The 23,002-nt window shown below is 41.8% G+C and overlaps 1 protein-coding gene across 1 annotated transcript; it reads right to left on the bottom strand.

Moving 5' to 3' along the window:
- On the bottom strand, positions 1–21,940 carry txnrd2.2 (thioredoxin reductase 2, tandem duplicate 2). The gene is made up of 17 exons (XM_056289399.1): positions 21,867–21,940; positions 20,394–20,459; positions 19,963–20,019; positions 19,639–19,783; positions 19,207–19,281; positions 18,280–18,358; positions 17,651–17,713; positions 17,235–17,305; positions 13,783–13,802; positions 13,184–13,275; positions 12,161–12,335; positions 6,764–6,900; positions 5,271–5,366; positions 4,663–4,755; positions 3,404–3,475; positions 2,860–2,957; positions 1–1,572 (listed from the first exon to the last, which is right to left on the bottom strand). The coding sequence occupies exons 1-17, from the start codon at positions 21,937–21,939 to the stop codon at positions 1,449–1,451; spliced, it is 1,536 nt and encodes a 511-aa protein (XP_056145374.1). The 5' UTR covers position 21,940; the 3' UTR covers positions 1–1,448.
- Between the last annotated feature and the right edge of the window lie 1,062 nt (positions 21,941–23,002).

Genomic DNA, 23,002 nt, shown 5'->3' with positions numbered 1-23,002 from the left:
TCCTTCACCAGGCCGCATCCCCACACTCTCTCTCCCTCGGCCGCAGGTCCAAATAAACCTAGTAGCACGCTCGCTCTCTCTCTCTCCTCTCTTTCCTCTCTCCATCTCCCGGCATGCTGTCACTCCCCTCGTCAGGATCATTAATCAGGCGAGGCAGATTAGACTTCAAACACAAATAAACTGGGCCTGGTGGCCTCCTCTTAGCCGCCCTCTGACTGTAGCAACCCTTTAAGCTATTCACAGACCTCCTTATCCTCCTCTATTTAATAAACCCAAGATGAAGAATGGGAAGTGGCTAGCTAGTTGAATATTTAAATACTTTTGGAAAATTGTACCCATCTATTAGTGCTTTATTGAAATAAACAATTTGCCTTATCTCTAAAGGGCGATGACTCTTGATGGCTAACTTGCCATCCATGTAAATACACAACAGATAACCCTTATCAGTTTAGTGCCAATTATACTCAGCCTGGCTACCCTACTTTTTCCAGAAGTGCATATCTTTTATAAGGATTAAAGGGATCAAATGTGCACACTGAATGCATTCAGCCATGTTTAACCCACCGCCCGCCTTTTCTTTTCTGAGACCAGGAGGGAAATTAGCGGGTTATAGTGCCACCTATGGGTAAAGACGAGTACTGCAGCCCTATCTGAGCTGGCTCTGCCCTGAAGGGATAAGGTTGCCAGTGACTGGGCTGTGGTGTCGGCACACTCGTTTTGACAGAGCCTGTTATTGTGATCCCAATGTATTCTTTTGTGCATTGGGAAGGAGAAGGGCACAAGAGAAGAGGACTGAGGGGGAGCTGGACTCATAGAGGGCCCTAAACAAGCATGCACTCTGGCCAGGTCTTACTGGCTGACTGACAGGCAGCCCGCCGACTGTTTGGGTGTCCATGGGAAACAGGGTGGTGTCACTGCAGCAATAGCCCAGGGGCTATCCATCAGTGTCATGAAGGGGGCCATGGCATGTGTCACCTCCAAGACTAATGGACAGGAAGTACAGCCTGAGAAACAACAATATTTGTAGAATATGTATTCAGAAAAGCATTAGGGCCCTCTGCATTTCTTGTATGGTTCCAACCGAACTCCAAGCCCTGATTCTGAAGTATGACCACTGTTTGTTTAAAGGACGCTTTCTATGCAGTCAAGGCTTTCACTGACCTTGATTGAAAAACCTGAGTTTTCTGAGTAGACCTACAAAACACCAGCTTGCAAATATGGAATATCTCATTCAATAATTACGTGACCTAGCGCTGACATTAACCCTGGTTTCTTCAACTGAAGCAACAGCACACCCACGGTGAACTGTGTTAAGTGCTTCCAATCAGGCCTGGCTGAATAAGTGGTGAAGGGAAAACAACGGGCCCGCTACGAACTTAGGAGGCCAGATCTAAACAATTGAGGGACCCTGTGTGCTCGGTGGTGCTCAAGGACAGGGGTGCTTAACCTCAGCAGCCAGTGACAGTGGCGTCCAGGCCTGAGCGCTTGGTGATATTGAGCTTGGTCAGTTCCTCGGCACAGGTTGGGTGGATTCCTACGGTCTCCAACAGGTGGGAAAAGGTGGCCCCACACCTGGACACAGACATACACACAGAGGTCATTCATTCTGGATTTCATGGCTTTCATCATCTACATGGGATTGGTATATGTCCGTTTCAACTTAATCATTGTCTGTATAATACAGAGCAGCCATTCACTAAAAGTGTTATCTTCTATTACTTATATCATATATCATTAATATTGTGCAATCAATCATCTTATTAGAGTCCAATATTTTCCCCCAAAAGTTGGATATCTAATTTTTGGGGAAACAACAAAAGAAAACAAACTTCCAACAGCTTTACATCTGCTGAGTAAATTACAAAGTGCCAGCAATGAATTATAACAAATGACATATCATGTCCTTTCTTCCTCAACTGATCCTCTTGAGGCAGCCAAACACCTGTTATTAGCAGTACTTTTTCAATTTATTACTTATAGATGGGGCCAACCAAATAAAGTAAATTATGAAATTTGGCACTCATTTGCTTTATATTAATACTTTACTTTGACGTGAATAGTAATTTTGAGATTTTTTTCAAAGGCTCTATATTCTTAAAAGACAAATCCCACAATGATGGTTATTATCTAATTAACATGGTTATTATCTATTTAACATACTTCTAAATTATGAATGTTTTCTTGGCTGTTTTTGGATTGTGGACCACCATATTTAGTTTTGGCTCTTGGCCCTCTGGGTTTAAATACAACCGTATTGTAAACCCAGTGTAAACCACGCTGTACCAACAGTGCCACAGCACGTGTGTGCATAGACCCTTTGATATTCAGTATAGTAACAGTAATATGTGTATGTAGAGAAGCCTGTGAAGGCACACATCTTAGTGCCCTTTGCCTACTCTAAGGGACATAACAGAGCGTATTTTCAATACTTTCACACCACAGATTTCTGGGCTGTTTATTATAACATGTGAGTGATTGTGAATGAATTACTTTGAGACTTGACAGTTGTCGCAAATGTTTTTTTTTTAATGGACTGTTTTACTCTACTCTGGCGAAAGAGAATAGGAATCAAATTGATGAGTTCTGCATAAGACACCAGTGCCAGAAAGCTAACAGCAGTTATTTAACATTTAGTGTAATTTTAAGCTGTTACCAACTTCCTTCTTCACAGCATGGATTATCTGGGTGTGGTAAACATCATCTGGTACCCAAAGCAGGTCAAAAAAATCACTAAGCAATCTCAATTTTTCAAACCACTATTTAGCCCAGGACTATACATTGCCATAAGACGGTAACATGCTGTTTTATCCGTTAGAGCTGGTCATTCAAACATCTGGAGAGCAGTACTGAATTACTTACTGGAAGCCCATAGCAAAGCCCTGAATGACTTCTCCAGCATTTGGACCCGTGAAATGCAGACCCAAGATCTTCTGGTCTCCACCCCTCTCACACACCACCTGGAGGGTAAGGGGAACCAATTTAATACCTAGCAGTAACCAAGGAGCTGTCCACCGCTGCTTTGCATCCCATAATTCTTTGCATACATGCAGAAAGCATCCTAATTGTCTTTCTGTTGTGGCTGGGGGTTTTTTTCCCCCAGCCAAACATCTATTTTGAATGTTGTATATATTCATTTAGTTGGTAAAATAAGACACGAGACACACCACATCTAAACCATCCCTCTATGAGACTGCAGCTGAACCGATCAAGTGTTGGTAGGATGGCTCAGTGTTTAGAGCGTTTCAAAGAGTTTGCGCCTGGCTGCCCCGTGCCCGATTCCTCTGGTGAAATGTGTGTCTCAGGAGAGAAACACTGAATGTAACATAGCAACTGAATGACTCCAAAATAATAATAATAATAAAAGCAAACATCTGTGCCAATGGGTTATTTGGCTTGTTCCTACTTTTATGTAACACTGGCTGGCATCCCTCTCAGCAACAGTGAACTCCAGAGGCTTGTAGAACGCATGGTAGACCTACACACATAAACACAGACATAGACAGAAGCTGGTTAACAGGCATTAAATACAAATATTTATCACAAACATTTATGGAAAGAATAAATCAGGGTGACAACCGAGCAAGGAAAGTAGTACAACAATAAAAAAAATGGCATGATTAACACAATCCAATAGAGAGGTCACCTCTAGTTTGCTGTAGAGATGCATTTATCATAAATCACTAGATTGTTACGGACATGTTTTATACTTAGGGCGAGCATGTTGACACAAGTAGATGGAGTCACACAGCTGTAAAGGGCAGCTCCTTGCCACAGTTCCTCAGATCACAGAGCACCTGTCATCACCCCATACACACCTCAATCAGGCCTCCTGCTTACTTGTCTATCACAGAGAGGAGCCCTGCCTCGCCAGCGAAACAGTTTATGGTCGGACCTGTGCAGGTGTTAGCTATCATCTGCTACAGCACGCACGAAAACAGAAATATATGTGTTTTTCAGTGTTTGTTTCCTAGGGGATTACCACTTCCATATCATGTGTAGGTCAATGCAGTAAAACGGCCATTTAGACCAATGGGGTAGAGATGGAAACTAACATTGTCAGGGTTCGAGTGTGCATTTCTGGTGTGTATAATACATAACAGGTAATATACATCTTACCCAAGTTCTCCCTGCATAGTGAACCGACATGGGGACAACCCACTTTCAATTTATGTAAGCGAACAGATTTTCAAGAAGTTTAAAAAAGCAAGAAAAATTTTGCTAAATAAAAGCTTGAATATCAATTTTATGAAGACATGATTGCTTTATCATGATCATGTGCACTGCATTTTCCCTTTCCACTCTTAGCAGAAATGCTGAACTGGAAGGGGACCCACTCTAGCCGCAATGTATTATAAACATATCAAGGGTTTCATTCATTTCAAAACGTGATAAATCCATTTCGGAAAAATGTTGCCATCTGAAATTCATCAGTCAATACCTCAAACACACAAACAAATTGCCCTTGAAAATATTTTGGTCTCACCATGACTCATAACCTAAATCATAAGTCTTACTGTGTCTTACTCCTATAACAGCAATCATTTATAAGAAGAGCTCTGCCAAGCCACTAGGAATCAAACAGTGGATATTTCCTTTCCCGGACTGGTGATCCTCATATCTCTGCGATGGGTTTTTATGATTATTATGTCTATGATCCAGTACCTCTATAGCGTCTTTCCCGTGCCTGCTTTCTGCCTCCTCCTCAGACAGCCCCACACAGCCATATTCCACAGGGGTAAACACTGTGGTCGCCACCTGATACACACACACACACACACACACACACGCACGTGTACATGCACAAACACATACATAGTGAAACACCCACAGTGATACTTACAGAATACACTGAAAGAAAACTCCCAATCAGAGGAACAGGATTAAACAATGAACAAAGAGCCCAAAAAAAAAAACAAAAAAAAAAACAATGGGATTTTGAGGTAATATGTTTGTCATCAGAAATGTATTTTACAGAATGTAAGAGTGGGGCCATTACAAGTTCTGAATCATCCTCACGGGGGAAGGAGGGAGAGTTGGGGATGTGTAAGGCTTTCTAAACACAATGCACCAGAAATGGTACTGATCTGCCTCAGACAGAAGTATACAACAATAGGCTCAAAGGGCCACGTAGACACAAACTGTGGAAACAAGGGCGAAATGACCGGCCTCACAGGGTGTGCATGCATGTGCGCATGTCTGCATTTGTCAGTGTGTGTGTGTCATTGTGTGGGCACCCGTATTTGTGTGTATGTGTGTGTCGTGTGTCTTACGTTGTTGTAGTTCATGAGCTCGGGGCTCTTTCCAGCTAGTCTGCGGGCAAGTAGCTTTCCTGATTTAATGGCTGTAGGGGTCAACTCAGGACGACCCTGGAACAAGAGAACAACTTTAATATTCTCATCGAGTCTCATCGAGCATGCCAGCATGTATGCAGATACACACACACACACACACTAAAACAAATCTGAAACCCATTGTAGCTACAAAAGGAAATATTTTATGTCTTGCAGTAAAAGATGGGTCGAGCTCTGATTCATGTCACAAATCTGACATTTGTTTTATTGACCTATTAGACAAACTTCATCCATAAAAGTACAGCATTTGAAAATATAAATTTTTCCAAATCTCATATACAAGCACACATCCATGCACCCACAGAATCTACAGAACTCAATAAGAATATGAACAAGCACATGCATAGATGGCGCTGGGCCATTAAACCACAACTCGCAATGAGAATAATACATTTCTATACCTCTGAATAGATTAGTACGCACAAAAACTATCAGAGCCTCTGTTGCCCTGTATGTTTGACTTAACTGCATAGATGTTCTGAACATGTGCCAGAACATGTTATCTGGACAAACAGACAGACAAACACACAAACATTAGGGTTAAACAGTATAGGAAATAGTAGGGCTCCAGGGCAATTCTACAGGCATGACCTAAGCCATTAGCAACCTGTTAAATTATCAGCACACATCCTGTTGTCCAACAGATCTTCTGTAGACCTGTTAAGCATGTGCCTTCTTGCAGTTGAGCATGTACTTTTATTTCAGTTGCTGTGTTTACATGCCAGACAGCCTGTGTCATTCTCTAGAGGTGTCTCTATTTGTCAATGAGAGAAGAAGAAGAAAAAAAAAAGATTGCTGGAAACATCAACTGAGATATCAACCCTGCCCCCTTTTTCTCCCACTGCAGTGAAAAACTGAGAGACAGATCGGGGCTAAGTGCAACTCATCAAAGCAACGCGTCAATCAAACGGCACTCTGTGAGTGTGTGTCATGAGGCCTGGGAGGCAGGAAGGAAGCTCACAGCTGGTTGAGGTGAAGAAAAAACAACACTGACATTATATCCAACAAGAAGAACTAGTACCAACATGGCTGGTTGAGCCCGTAATTCGGGAGGCCTTTTCTCTTCTATGGGGCTGCTGCATGCTGGAATGGTGTACCGTCTATTCAGTCTTGAGCGAAAAAGGTGTGGAAAATGTCACTGCTGTCTATTAACATACATGCATCTTTGATATCTTAGAAAATTTGAAAATTTATTTATTTTTGATTTGTTTGAAGCAGATTTCAGTGTTCTGGAGTCACGCATGAAGCTCTGGCTGAAAAAGGATCATGCAATTTTAAGCTGAAATAAGAACCTGGAATTGGAAAACTTGAGGTCCGAACCATTTCCCAAGACAGCCATGTTAATTCTGTGATGTTTATCCAGCTTGTTACTGGTTCCAGTATGTTGTCCATTGTTCACATTTTACAGTTACCTCGCTGATGTCCCCAAAAGCGTAGATGTTGGGCACCGAGGTCGATTCATCAGCCCCTACAATTATTTTCCCTGTCTCCTTGTTGAGCTGCACGCCAACCTTGTCCAGGCCCAGAGCTTTGGTTTCGGGGGCTCTGCCTAGGGTCATGGTGAGGAGATGACAGAGGGTAAATAACATATTACACATTGGGGGGAGCGAGAGAGATAGCGAGAGGGAGGGAGGGAGAGAGAGAGAGAGAGAGAGAGAGAGAGAGAGAGAGAGAGAGAGAGAGAGAGAGAGACTGTACAGTGTTCATAACACATTCCATTCAGTTGGCATGCTAACATATGGTCCAAAGACATGTCCACTCCTTGTCCAATAGAGTAAATGTTATCCAGCAGTTAGAAAGAGATCATCAAAAATTTAGATATTGTGTGTGTGTGTGGGGGTGCATCTGCTCAGTGTTCCTACCACATACAGGCATTCAGCTGGAGCACTACCAAGATCTAAAGGCATGTCTCACCAATCTCTGTCCAACAGAGAGAATTTTATCCTAGAATTAGAAAAGAAAACATCTGCCCAGCTGGGAGGGAAGGTGGTATGGAGTGATGAAGCAAGGGAGAGGAGGAGGCAGAGGAGACGCTCACTTTTTGCAGAGTGAATAATGAGTAGCTTGGGACCGGTATCCCATCAGCCCCAATGAAACCCTGGGGTGTGATTTCTGTCACTTCCTGGGGGACGATTGATGGATACTGTCGACACTCAGCCATCTTGATGCACAGTCTCCATGGCGATGGACCACGCAACCCCCTGCCGCCCAAGTCCAGACCCCCTCCCCCCGAGCTCCTCACTCCCTGCCTGGGTAGCATAATAAACACCAGGCCCTGAGGTACCCACGTAGATGCTATCGGACAGCAAGAATAACAAACCCCCAAGACCCTTTTCCTGGCTGGAGCCAAGGAACAACTTCCTCCCCCTCTGCTGAAGTCGGGGGCTGGGGACTGCAGGGCCCGGGGACCTGTCCATTACTGCAGTATGGGTGGTTGCAGAGGATTGGGAGAAGGGGGGGAGATACAGCCTGATTCTTAAAATAATTGTGCTGGTTCTGTTGGAGTTTTTGAGGGATGGAGGACCCCTAACATTTGAACACAGTATACAAACGTATTCATAGAGGTTCTTTCTTTCTTTGTTCGTTCTAAGATACCCCACAATGAACATACAGTATCAAAACCAATCTACTGTTTCAACACGCAGAACAAAGTGAGGTCAGCTGCAGGGGTGCAGGCCAAGGTGAACACTATGAATTCATGGGCATGGATATGAATCTGACTCCTGACATATGTTGCATGTCACCTCCTATCTCTTCCAACTTTCCTGTCTTTTTCCAATGAATAATGTCCAATAAAATACAAATGCCATTGACGTGATCTCCACAAAAGCACACGCTTGCCCACACACAGAGTAAATTGTACAGTATCCCCCACAACCAACCCAATATCAACTCTCTTGCTTCACGCAGACAATCTCAAAATATCTGGCCTTTCCTGTCTGTCTCAAACTCTAGGAGCAACCACAGCTCCATTGTATGTCGAGGACACAACAGTGGATTGGCCGATAAGGGACTTGGCCCAATCTCAGTCTCACACACACGCACGCACGCACGCACACACACATACACGGCAGTGAGAGGCCCCCAGTTGATGTGCTACTTTGTAAAAAGCCTGTTGTGACATTAGGAGGAAGTCTTCAGATCGCCAGGCTAATTAGCCACAACAAACCTCCACAACTTGAAATGAAAGCTGGACACTTATCTGATCAATCAAATGAACAGAGACAAAAGGGAAAATGTCTGGGGGGAAGTGAGGAGGAAGAATCTTTTGGGAAAAAGATTATTCGCCCCACTGAAAATTGATTATGTTTTCTGTTTCACGCTTGAAAGGATTCTAAGGAACAACTAAATGAGCTAACTTGCTCCAGATTAAAAAAAAAAATTCTCCGAAGTGAGTGTATGGTAAAAGATGTCTCTCTCTCTCTCTCTCTCTCTCTCTCTCTCTCTCTCTCTCTCTCTCTCTCTCTCTCTCTCTCTCTCTCTCTCTCTCTCTCTCTCTCTCTCTCTCTCTCATTTAAACCATGGAATCGTAAGATTAAAAAAAATGCACATATGAAATCATATCATATTAGTGGAAAAAAAAGTTAAGTTTCTGCTTACCTTACACTTTATCTCACAAAACCATCATATTTTAGTGTTCATAAAATCTAACAGCGTGATAGAGAGGGAGGCAGCCATGCAGGATAAGTACTCAGGGATGTAGGCAGAAGTACAAATAAGCAGGAAAAGGACAGGAAAACAGTAATCTCCCATTGAAAATAAATGGCAGTTAAATGTCCAAATGGAGGAAAGAAACGTAAAAAAAAAAAATCATATTCCTGAATACTGGACATTAGAGTGAGAAGGAAATGTGGAAATGTACCATTTCCTGCTGTGTCCTATGGCAGCACCTGGACTAGGGAGGGGCCCTGGGGCCAGGATGGGCCAGGGGAAGGGGTGGAGGGAGGCAGGGGCCAGAGAGAAGGATGTGGCTGATGGCGTTGGTACGGTCCCTCTGGTCCCCTCTGGCCTTTAATACCTCCACAGAGGCCCGAGACCCCGCCTGACCTCTAGTGTAAGGTCACACTAAAGGGAAGTGGTCTTGGACTTGCACAACTCCTCCATGTACACATCAAAGAGAAGAGGCCACGTCACGTCTATAACAGATTCTTACTGAGCTGAATGGGGAGGTCAGGCTATCACCTATAGAGACTAAGAAACAAACAGCCAACTACGGGCCCACCGGGCACCTCTGTTTCTACAAAAAAAAAAAAAACCCACCAGTGCTTAAAAGAAGGTCTGTGCTTTTCTCCCCGATTGAAACTGTCAAAACTAGTCATTCACATCAGTCAGTGAAATCATTAAAACCGGTTAGAATATTTTATAACATCATATGTGTGTCCTGCAACCCCGGTTGGGATAAACGGCTTGGATAACGGAGGGATGGATGGATGGATGGATGGATGGAATGGATGGATATGTCTGTGTAGCAATAAACGCTGGATTCCCCACATGAATTCAGAACTGAGGAAGTTAATCAGATGAATGGAGAAACTTTGTTTCCAAATCTACAGTGACAGTCCAGTGTATGTTCTTACTTCATTTTGACATTTTAGAACAGAGTTTTACAAACTATGGGTGGAGACCACTTTTGAGCTGTAGGCCAGTTTTTGGGGCAATCCCACATGACGAGTGCTATTATGTTGGAACAAACCCGCTTCCCAGAGGTTAGAGGCGAAACATTTGTTTTAAGTAGGGCTGAGCAACGATTCAATATTATTGCTCATCGTCTTTCAGTGGTACTGTATCAGGATGGTATTTGGGTATTGTCTTATCGTAGTACACAATTTTTGATGTCTAAATTAACGATAACGTGAATCTCTTACCCAAACTTCTCACAAAATGAGGTCTGGAATATCTAAAGGATTATTAGTTTAGAACTAGCATTGCTTTGATATCACTGTCAAACAGTCCAATGTGATGAACTTAAGTTATATTTTCAAACATTGTATTTTTGCTTATTGTGATATATATATCACAATATTTGTGAGATATATATATATATATATATACATACATATAGAAAATTAGAAATATAGAAAATTTACTTGACTAACTGGATTTTATATATACTATATCAATATTGTCCATATTAGTGTTATCCATATTAATCCATATTAGTATTGTGATAATCACATGAATGATCAATAATATTATAAATAATGTATTCCGTATTGCCCAGCACTAATTTTAAGGATACACAAAAATGCAGTGGTTGCACCTTCTCACATCTAACAATATACCGACTGATACATACACTCACTGCATGTATCATTCTCACCATCAATCGCACGCTACTTTGACCATGAACAACAGTGGGATTGATGGCTGAGACATTATGGGAATTCAACCTTGGGAGGGAAGAACGTCATCTCAGCTGCAGGGTCACACACATCCTTGTCGCTGTCACACGCATACAGGCCTCACACAAACACTCACAGAGGAGTATGGGTAGTGGGCACAGGCTTCAGGCACGGGACCCCAGAGGGCCTGGTCATCAGACTTTCGGAAGCACGTTGTTGTCTTTGGGACCACAGCAGCACGATTAAACCCACGGCTGTGGCCTGACGGATGTTCCCTCTATTGTTGCTCATACTGCTGGTGGAATGGGAGAAATGAAAAGATAGAACAAAGCATGGATGGAGGATGGAGGGCTGGTGAGGGCAGGCAGGCAAGTGGGCAGGCAGGCAAGGGATGGCGGGCAGAGATGGCAGTGACAGATGCGGTGGGGACAGAGCAGGGTTGGTTTCCGCAGTCCTGGCATGGGCAGGAAAGCACAGAGTGGAGAACAAAGGAGGAGGGGGGTTGCGGTGACCCTGTGCCTGGGTGCATCCTGCCTGGTCCTGCCCCTCTCCAACCAGACAGCCAGAGAACCTGGGCTGGGTGATTAACACTTCCCCTGGTAACTCCATCACTCAGGCTTTATTACCTTGTTTTTAAGCTTGATTCTTCTGCGATCTGCTGACGCAGCACTCTATTGAGGATGACAATGAAAACTGATGGTGGCAGAGAGGGAGCAATCACACCAAGTGCTATGCCTTAGAGATGTGATTCATCACATGGAAATAGATGGGATGTTTTGAAATTAAAAATAGAGATCTCATCCCTCCCAAGGATATTAGAATTCATTGTTAGAGATTTGCATGGTTATACCAAGGTTAGGATTAATGCACTTCTAATCCATCCATTATCCAACCACTTATCCTGCTCTCAGGGCCGTGGGGATGCTGGAGCCTATCCTAGCAGTCATTTGGCGGCAGGCAGGGAGACACCCTGGACAGGCTGCCAGTAGATTTTTGGTGAAATTTACAGAATTTTATTGACATAAGGAGGCTCTTATTTTCATTTTATAAAGACTTATCGGTTACACTTTATTTTAGGGGGTCGGAAATTACCTAGTAATTTCCTAGTAATAAGGTGGTAATTATCATGTAATTTCTTAGAAATAAGGTTGAAATTACCTTGTAATTTGTGTTAGGGTTAGGGTTAGCTGTAAAATTACCTGTAAAACCTACCACCTTATTACTAGGAAATTACAAGGTAATTTCAACCTTATTTCTAAGAAATTACGTGATATTTACCACCTCATTACTAGGGACTTACGAGGTAATTTCCGACCCCCTAAAATAAAGTATTACCGACTTATCACCCTGCCCTCGAGATGTAGTGATATCATTGTCCAAGTGAATGCTGCCTGTCCAATTTGCCTTTTGTTCTTCATATAACTGATTAAAAAAAAAAGTTCAACTTGACCCAAAAAACACACTCACCTACTGCCCAAAGTACAGTGTCAAAGGTGTCCTTCTCCTCCTTGCCCGTCTGCATGTCTGTCCACGTCACCTGCATTGCTCCGGAGGACAATTTGTCCACTTTCTTGGGAATGCACTTCCAGGAAAACTTGGTCCCATAAGCCTCCATGTAGTCTGTCACAAGGCCTGCCATTTGCTGCAGAAACCAAACAAAGAGAATACGTAGCTCCTATCTTTAAAAAAACAACAACAAACAAAACCCTTCCCTATATTCCGTTCTTATTATACCCTAAATTTACCATATCAACATCCTGTCAAGATTTAGCATAATCTAGTGCTATGGGGTCCCCGATACATATTTGTCCAACACTATACATTTCTCTCATATTGTATGTCATATATTAAAAACATACTGCCACAAAATATTGAATGTATATATGTAGAAGGGAAGCTATAGTCTGTTGTCCAGTGTGTGACTTACACTGTCCCTTTGTATGGTCTGTAAGGTTACTGCTTTCCTTGTACCATGTGTCAAAAATCTGTGAGTTGGCAACCTGCCAGTCAATGAAGTCAGTAAGACAGATCCTCTTGCATTTTTGTGGAAGTGATTGTGATTCTGATAAGCTTAAATAAGGAAATAAGCAGACAGCCGGGGAAAAGCAAAGTCTGGCCAAGTCGGCATTAGGAATGAAGCATGGCCAGGGTCTCAGGCTGTCTGTCTGCTTGGTGGGACTCATTCAACAAGACCTGTGGCAGCAGAGATGCTGAGTATTAAAGGAAGGGGATCTAAAATTAAGCCCTGACTTGCATAAGGCGTACCCCAACACCAAACCTTACACCCTGCCTATCCCATCATTATCATTTAGACCTAAGCCAAGGACATGCACAGGAGCTGACCTAATGGATATGGCTAAATGTAACAATCGGGATTTCTAAAACAACAAAAAACAAAAACAAAAAAAAACAATGGATCTCAGATAGAGAACAACTTCAAGAAGAAAAAAAAACACTGGAAAAAATACAAACACAACAGAGCAGCAGTACCTGATCAAACCCTCGGAGGGCGATGTTGCGAACCATAACTCTGGTGTCCAGGCCAATGCCTGTCAGGAATCCTGCACACTCCAGAGCCACATCTGATTAACACCAGGTTCAGAATCAGTTATCTTAGTGAACTGCGACAACACAGAGCACCCTGCATGTGGAATCTTTCCTGCATACTCGAAAGTTATGTAACTACAAGGGAACAATTAAAAACTCCACATGTAGGTTGAATACAATTTGTACAATTTTCTGTGCTTATTTTAGACTGTTTAAAGCAGCAGTCGATTTTTTCTCAAAGAACACAGCAATGGGTATCATGACGTTTTAGTCACCCAAGGCGTGTGTCTGAAAACTATTTCAAAAGAATGTCTTGACCAGATGTTAACCTAGAACCTAATGTTAAATGCTGGCAATATGGTCCACTAAACAGGTTGAAAAATGCAAAGAATTACGTGTGAATACTTTTTGCCACAGGTCTGATAACAATGTAATTCTGGTCCAAGATCAAGTCATCATTATTTACCACTCCTCGACTTTTACAGCAAACTATGCAGCTGCTCCAGTTACAAGTTAGACTCATTGAACGACAAAAAGGATACAGCTGGCGCCAACCACAAGCCTGCAAAACATAAAGACAGAGAAGCGCTTGAGCAGAACTAATAACAATACAATCACAATGCGGGTACTGTATGTGCCAGTCATTTTACACAAAGCCAAACTTGGACCAAAAGAAACAGTGCAAATCCAAAGTTTAAAATGTTTACTTTGAATCCTAGAGTTACGCAGGTGATGAATTACAAAACTTCAAGACCTCAGAGGGAAGTGAAGAAGTGTGAAGAATATGTAGAGAAAAGGGACACGAAAAGAAATGGGTGTATGGTGTGTGTGTTTTACACATGTGCATGTGTGGGATAACTGCGTATGTGCATGTGTGGTCCAGGTGAATCACACTTCTAATCCAGCCCTGAGATTGGTGGCATTGGCGAGAGCTAATTACTAGCATTTAAAATAATCCCTACGGATGGGGTGTGCCTTGTTCAGGCCTCAAGTCCACACATCAGCCTGCTGAGTGATGCCCGTCGCCCACATGGATGAGACCTCTCTCCCACTTCTTTTACTGCCTCGACTCAGACCTTCTTTCCTTAGGTCTCCGCTGCCTGACAACTTGGGGAGCCTGCGGCAGATACTGCCCTCCTCCATGCTAACACCAATCACTAAGAGCTCCATAGCCTTTCTCCCCATGTCCATGTAATGCACAGCTGCACTTAACACGTATTGTGCAGTGGCTTACAGAAGATTAGGTGGGGAGCTTTAGATTGATTCCGCACTTTCATCGCTGACACACAGTCTCCTTTCCCTCGTCTCTTCTTCGGCCTTGAAACGTTCCAAGATGACTGCAAGTCTGCGTGCTGAAACTTCCTCTCAACTACAAACTGGTTAATTTGACCATCCAGTAGTGAAAAGGTATCAAACTAATCTTTGCACGGTACTTCCTGCAAACCGCCAGGCTCCATTTGTGACAACTGACAAGTTCCATTATTGCATTTTTCTTGAAATAGTAGAGATGAAGGGAACAGTTAAAGGGTGGCATCACACTACTGTTCCCATGAAGGGGGGTGGGGGGGTGGGGTTACAATGTTGGCTGATCCAGATGAGCAGTTCATATCTCATATGACAAACTACATCAACCCACTGTTAGAGGGGACATTTAACAACCAGCCAACAACAACACAATAAACAACATGATAAAATGGCTAAATAATAGTCTAGTGATTGTACCTGGCCAATGTCTCTTCTGTGATTACATTCACAACTCCCTGGGAAGGAGTTTTTGATCTGGCAGTCTGCTGGTAACCTTGGACACTTCTTCAGTAGCCCAAACACTGATACAGAGACTGCCTATCAAAATACTGTCTAGACACTTGGCGATATTCAATAATTGGCTGTTCAGGAAAAGAGTTGATTGAAAACTTGTATTTAGTGTTTTATACATGCCCAAAGTTTCAGACAGACTTAAGTTCCAGTGTCAACCACAAGCAATGGACATCATACTGAGTAATATAATACTATTTTCAGTGTTCTGCTTGTGATCTTCATGAGCAGAAAACTGGATGCTTATGACTACATAACAGAGGTAAGCTTACATACGCTGTTCAACCATGTGGAAAAATCCCAGTAACAGCAACGGATATATTTAATTTTGCCTATTAATGTTTTGCTAATTAAAAGGTGAAAAAACAAGCCCTGCAATATTAGTAATCTATTAAGTTGGGCTTGGCAACAGAAATCAGAGCCCCTAAGCTGAACTGGGCCTGATACTTATATAACCCGAAACCTAACAAAAAGCTTTTTTTTTTCTCCCTGTTTATACTTTTCTGACCTCACTGAACAAATGATAACGTTTTGACCCATAACCTGAGAGATTAAGCCTGAGCTCACCCACACTCATAAGGTATACATGTATCTTATTAGGCCTGGACATAAATATCAAGCCCAATCACTTTAAGATGTTAGTATTGAGCTCTACAGTGCATAACCGATATGAGAACGTAACAGCCAGTGAGCGAGTGTGTATCTGTACAGCAGGTTAGTCCAGCGTAAGTCAGCCCTACTGACATACACTCAGTGGTTTCTCCTGCTGGAGTAACAATGGCAGCCATCTCCAAGGTGAAGCCTCAGGGCATGGACCTGTCACTCAGCTGTATAGGCTACTTGTGCTCATAGGCCTAAACAGACACACATCCATGAACTGGCCTCCTGCACTACCCTTGCCTGAAAAAAAAATTGCCTCTTTTTAAAACCCCAACTGCAAAATTGAGCGAACACAACTCCTGCCACTGTCAGTTATTTAGTCAACCCATAGGGGAAGCTAATGCCAACCCATAGTTAACCCCTTACAGCCTGAAGGGAGAGGGCCCGACATAATTGTCCCACTTCAAATCAAACAGTTCCTTGTTTCAAGCAGTATCTCTGAGTGGATAATTCTGCTTCCCATGCAAAGCTGTTCTGTTGAGTGGTTGAATGTCACAGGTGTAATTGTTTAGAGATGGTTTGTATGACTGAGGCACAGAGAAAGGAGAGAAATCAGCCCAGTTTGCAGATGGGGACTTGTGGGCTGTAGACAACCTCATGCTGCCACCAAGTGGTCAACAGGCTAAATAGCGAGCTTGGTCGACATTTGCCTACAGCGAATCAAATCGAACTTAATTACAGTAGGGCAGCAGTTCTTAATCCAGTATTGCTGGTTTTCTATTCTTCCAGGTAGTTAATTACATTCACTTGTTATCCCAAGTATAACCCCCCCCCCAATAGTATGCTGAGTAACTGGAACAACACATCAATATGGGAAAATACGGAAATTGACGATTTTAAACAAGACAATATATAGGAAGAGGGCATTTTCTGAACACATTAAATACACTGGGACCAATATCCTATCAAATTAATCCAGCCAAAATCAAAAGTGCACAGTGCAGGTGAAAACAAGCTGGTTTCAGATGGGATACCGGAATACATATATCCGCTTGTCTGTCACTGATGAGCACACAGCCCTCACAGACCTTCAACATCACAACCGCTAGTCACCATCTCCATTATGTGCCAAGAGGAAAGATCAGGCAAAGATCAATTAAAGAGGCGATGACAGGATGTAAATGCCTGGATTAAAGGGCTTGTTCTGTGAGGTCAGGATGCACGCTGCTAATCTGAGTCATGAGGTGAGGATAAGATGACAGGAAGAGAGAAAAATAAACAATATGTTACTGGTGAATGATTACAGTGCGTGACAGTGGGCCATGTTGTGTTAACAAGCTAAGTTGCTCAATGGGTAGAGTAGGACATGGACACTACCAAGGTTAGAGATTCAATTCCAGGTGCAGCCAACGGGGAACAGCAGCGCACTAATGCTGGTTGGAGGTTCGATTCATTGTGTAGCTCAACGAGTAAAGCATGGCACCAAAAATTTTTGTTATTTACTAAATGTTGATTAAAAGTCTCCACCAAATCTGCATTTTTTTAATCTATTCACATTATTGTGGCAGGTGAGACTCACGTTTTTCCAGGTGACTCCTTCAGCCAGAATATGTCATCACTCGTGATGCCGTGCTCCACTGCACCAGGGATCTATAGGAGAGATTGAGAGGTGGACAACACTGTCAACACTTAAACATTAGCCAGTCTATCCAACTCTAACCCATCAATGGTGCAAGCAAATCTAAGAAAGTGTAGTCACTTTTAAGAGCTTATTGTCAGTGGTGAGCAAAAGCTGATATTCAAAATTCAAAGAGCTCTGCCTGCCATCACCAGTCGGATGCTTCTGCATAACAACAAAATCTCTAACTCTTCTCTTCAGAGCTATCAGCTACTCACCGTAGGCTCAATGGAGGATACTTTTCAACAGTCCTTCTGTCTACTGGGCAAGGCAAACCTTGAGACAAAAACACTGTTTAAAAAGGAAAATATACTTACATTTGTGGGGTATTTAGGCCGTCCCCCAGTTGCAATCACAATGTTCTTGGCAGTCAGAATCATCTGTAGGGCAAGGGGAGTGGAGTTTAGGGGGCACAGAAACAGAACTACCCCTCACAAAACGATAGGACAGAAAAATAGGAAAAAGAAAGTATCTCAAGTGTAGTCTTCCCGAAGACCACCATGTCAACATTTTGAAGCAACTAAAGCTGGCTTCCTAAATCCACATTTCGCTTAACCGGGAAGGGGCCTTTCATGTGGGACAAAATTTACATGTACGGCACATGTTACAAGAAATAAAAGAAAATTAATCACTGATGTTTGTGCCAGCTGCTGTCAAATATCTTCATTTACTCTCCTTCGAAATGCTTGTGTATCATAAAAAAAAACTGTAAGAGCTGGTCAATCTAACTTAGCCTTGCCCCCTGAAGGGCAGGCATGACGGACTCATCGGAATTGCCATTGTGATTGTATTTTTGCTAATATACATTTCTGTATGTTGTCTATCTGCAACATTTGTGTTTGTTGTGATGGTATTCTCGGGTCAGGGTTTTTTTTTTTCTTTTTTTCTTAAGAGGTTTTTCTAGTCTTATTGGGATGACCTGATAACATAAAAAATACCAGCCCACCTCTTTCCCTGCTTTGGTCAGCCCTTTAATTGTGTGCTCATCCAGCAGACTTCCTCTGATGTTCAGATACTTCACCTTCCTGAAACACATTGGACAGTCTAAGCTGTTTTTCCCTCGTGGTCCCTGTCAATTACGATTGTCTACTATTAAACTAGATCATAACTGGCTATAGCGTGAACTGTGTGACCAAACACTGTTAATCAAAGTGTAAATGCAGTAACGGATAATCACTGGTCATACGGGTATCAAAATGATCTTGCCTGATGGAACACAGACATTTAATTATCATTTAATCATTACTGTTTAGAAATAATAATAAAAAAAGTTGAACATTTACCATCTGTTCAATCACAATGCTATCTTACCAAAAGCTATAAACCAAACTTCTGCTTTGTGTTATGCCAAATAATACTTCTTAGCTGCTCTAAATTCACTGCAAAGCAAGGCTTCTTGTGACTTACTGCTTATTCAAAAGACATTAAATTGTGCCACAACAATTAGCAATATGTTGAATTTGAGTGAGGTTTCCTGATGCACAGCAGATACTGTTGAGTGAGCACGGACACATCCAGACGGGGGTTAACACCTGTTTACCCTCCAGCCAAGGCATTCAGTCAACATGCAGTACTGAACTATCAGTCATTGAGCGGTAACCTCTCTGTATCAACACATATGTAAAGCCTTCAGCAATTTCCGATACCAAGACTACGCCAAATATTGCCAAATTATTGTGATGGCATTTTGAAAGTACACTTTGGAAGAAAACAGTGAAGATGGAAGAGAGCGAGAGACAGAAAGGGAGAGAAAGAAAATGAAGAAACTGACGTGCAAAAAAGGGTTTTTTCAAGCAGAGTGTCATGTGTACACTGTATGCCACACCATGGTCTCACATTTAGTAAGCGTGTAACATTAAAAAGTGTCACTGACTTGTCCTGTAGCTGAACCCGGTGACCCCAGTTTAGGGATCTAACATGGTTCTGGACAGCGTCTGCCATGGTGGCCCTGGAAAACAAACAAAAGTGACCAATAGAACTAGTGTCATTCAATGAACAATTCTAAAAGAAATGCAACGTTTGTAGAAATGACCACAAAAAGCTTATGCACACAGTGTGGGAAGGTCACACTAAAAGACTAATGAACTCTCTTATGTATTTAAAAGGGGAAAAAAAACATTTATACGTAACACGTACTTTACAACTACAGGTTATCTGACCTACCACAGTCATATCACAAGATGGTGCTATTTAAGCACTCAGTTCCACTGCCTAATTCATGGCGTCGGATAACGTCATTAATTTTCTTAAATATCTCTTTAGCAAAAGAACCACTGTAGTATTTAGAAATAAGGAATTAACTTACCAGTCATGGGAGACTGGCTCAGAGATTTGCCAGCCATATTTTTTAGCATCTTTGACTGCAGTGCCAAGCAAAGCAGCTTGGTGCATGAGCTTCTTGGGAATGCAGCCAACATTGACACATGTTCCACCAAGACCCCATTTGGTACCTGTTCACGAAAGCATATCCTCAATTACTAATATTCAACGGTGTCTTTAAATATCTCATATATATACAATTGCCAGTGCAAAGTACTATAGCCTTAACCATGTCCTTGGTCAGCTTTTCTAAATAAATAATACTGCCGTGTGAAACAAGAGCTGTGTAACCCAGAGAAAATTATTTTACCTTTCAAAGATGGCTCCACATAATCTAAAACAGCAACCTTCTGTCCCAACTGTGCCGCTGTTCAACAAAGGACATACTGTCAGATTATTTACTGATGTAGAGCACTGGTGTAATGCAGCAGCAGTGAAAATATTAAGGTGTGAAAGTAAACACAGATAAAGATACATTGGGGTAGTAAATGACTAATGCAGAAATATGCCTGGGGAATGGTGATGGACAACAATCCTAGCAAGAGGGAACAAAGTGAGAATGTGTTTATACTAGTATCTTTGTGATTGACGAACAATGCTTATGCAGTTTCTTGACCAGCCACTTAAGAATTGTCCAAAACATTAACCAGCATTCCTCTACCTTTAAACCAAGCAAATCCCTCCAGACACTCCATTCTAAAATTCACAATCAGATATACAGTATATGTGACAGAGACTTACCTTCTTTAGAACAGGCAAGACCTCCGGAGCCCCCGCCAATAACAACTAGGTCATAGTCATATTTCCCTGTATGCAAACATTTGATGATAAATCATAAGACCCATTAATTACAAAGTAAATAAGGAGGGATTGACCTGAATAAACTTACAAATCCATATAGTGTTGATTTATTTGTATTACTAGCACTTCAGAAACAGTGGTACATGTCAGTACTCAGCTGTTAAAGCTTTGATATTTGGAACCATTAAACCTAGTTACATTGTCGTGAATGAGCTCTGTACAGCACGATGAAGACATCTCAGTTATATTATTATTATTATTAATTAATTGTAAAGCACTTTGAGTGGCTGTTGCAGCTAGATAAGCGCTATATAAAATGCAACTTGATTGATTGATTGATTGATTGATTGATTGATTGATTGATTGAATGAGTGCAACATTATGGCTGTGTTAACCTTTGTGTTTTATTGTTCTTTCTATTGTATAAGGGTGAATCATTTTTTTAGTACAGTTTGGTTAAATATGGTAGATAGCGGTGTGTGTTACAAACATTAATTGTATGTAATTACCTGTCTTTACGGATTGACAGATTTGACCCTTTCCAGCCCACTGATGCCATGTGGCCAGCTAATACTCATGGACTCTTTTTCTACTTTTATGGGTGGTCACGTAACAACATGAGTCACTTCAACAGATACTTTTAGACTGAGTTTTAGCCCATGGTCCCAGGTTCCATTCAAACACGTCTGGTAACATTTCAAAAGTCCTTTGTTAAAATATAATTTTGCAGGACTTTGAATGACATTTTCCATGATTTTGGCTTGGCATATAGTACATGACAGCCGTTGCTCACGGAAGGTCACTTTATTCAGTATTAACTGTCAATGGAAGCCTAATAAGTCTCTAAATGGAGTGTGAAACTTTGAGCTGGTTACTGAACATACCGTTCAAACTTCACTGACGTACAAGCTCAGCGATTAATATATGGCTAGAAAAATGCGATCTCCGCTAAAAACCATGTTTAAAATTATGCAATCTCTGGTGGTAAAAATACAATTTTATAAGCTAACTGGGAAATTTTCAATAACCTCAGAAATATTTCCATGACATTTGATAGATTTCATGATTTCCCAAGCGTTTTCCATGACTGAAAAACAAGTCTTCGTTTCCAGGTTTTCTAGGACACTCAGGAACTCTGAGGAAGTAAGTACAACCCTGAATTCAAGTTGTTGCGTCACAAGAATATTGTATATTTTGTACATTTTTTCTAGAGTTGTATCTTTACACTTTTTTTTAATTATTTTCTTATTTTTTTTCTGTGGAAACATCAATTTAAGGAAACTTACCTAAGCTAATTTAGCTGACGTAAGAGGACGTGACGCAGAGACAAATGCCACAATTACCGCCTTTATCCAAGTAAACACGTTATCTAAATAAACACTAACTTTGCTACCTTTTATGAACACAGTTTACCTGTTAGGTTTCTTGTTAAAATACGAATACATGTCCTTTTCCAACGATGCCGGCCTTTCCAGAAGGCTGCCATGTTGTTATTGTAAAAGGACCCAACTGAATAGTTGCTGTCTGGTGAATTGCCTTAAAGAAATTACTTGCCTCCGCGCGCGCGCGTGTGGGGGGGTCATTTTTTCTATGCCCCTTTGCCTTGCGAGTTTTGTATGTTTTTGGTCATTTCGCGTATACTTTACCTTACTTCTTACCGTTTTTCCAAGCAGCCACCGATTTCCATTTATTTCAGTAGGAAAATCGCTTTATTTTTTTCGTCCAAGTTACATTATCGTAGCGGGATAACACGGTTGACAGTGTTGACTGATGTGAGAAAACAGCGCCCGTAAAAAAACCCAACAACATTGTTTTACATACGAAATTGGTAACATGGATTTCAGCTGGAGAAGCAGCTGGGACAGTCTGGATGCCTGCTGACATGAAGGTTTGAACTCGGATCCTGTAGTTGAGCACTGGTCTTTCCATATGCCACCTTCAAGTCATTATCTCTGGTGGGTGGAAATTTCTCCACCCTCGACACAAATTGTAGTTCTGGACTACAGGCTCTTGACTAAAATACCCCACATCTTCCAATATTGTCACAGGAAACTATGAGAATAGCTGTAGAATAGCTGCAATAAACAAATAAATAAAACAAATAGAGTGCACATCGAAGCACTACTGAAAATTAGCTTCAGACTTAGCCATAGCAATGGACGAGGGAATGCATAGGCCTACTTTTCTTACGTATGTTACTAATATTACTATTATTACAGGCGGGGTGTCTTCACGCCTGCCACCCAATGACTGCTGGGATAGGCTCCAGCATCCCCGCGACCCTGAGAGCAGGATAAGCGGTTCGGGTTAATGGATGGATGGATGGATGGATGTTACAAATATAAATGTATCTGTCATTGCCAGTATCCGCTTCAGATATTTCGACAGATAGGAATGTTTTTAGTGAACTTGTCAGGTTAAATAGAGGTTATGGAAAGACAAAAAGGAGAGTCAATCAGTGGTTTCTTATCCTATGAGCTTCAATTTTCTAATAGTATCAGAAGAAGACATCATTTGTCATTGTACATGCATACAACGAAACCCATCCT

Source organism: Lampris incognitus, chromosome 1 (genome assembly GCF_029633865.1).
Source record: "Lampris incognitus isolate fLamInc1 chromosome 1, fLamInc1.hap2, whole genome shotgun sequence".
NCBI classification, from domain to species: domain Eukaryota; kingdom Metazoa; phylum Chordata; class Actinopteri; order Lampriformes; family Lampridae; genus Lampris; species Lampris incognitus.
The sequence above is the reverse complement of the archived record's forward strand: the minus strand, read 5'-3'. Positions and strand labels throughout refer to the sequence as shown.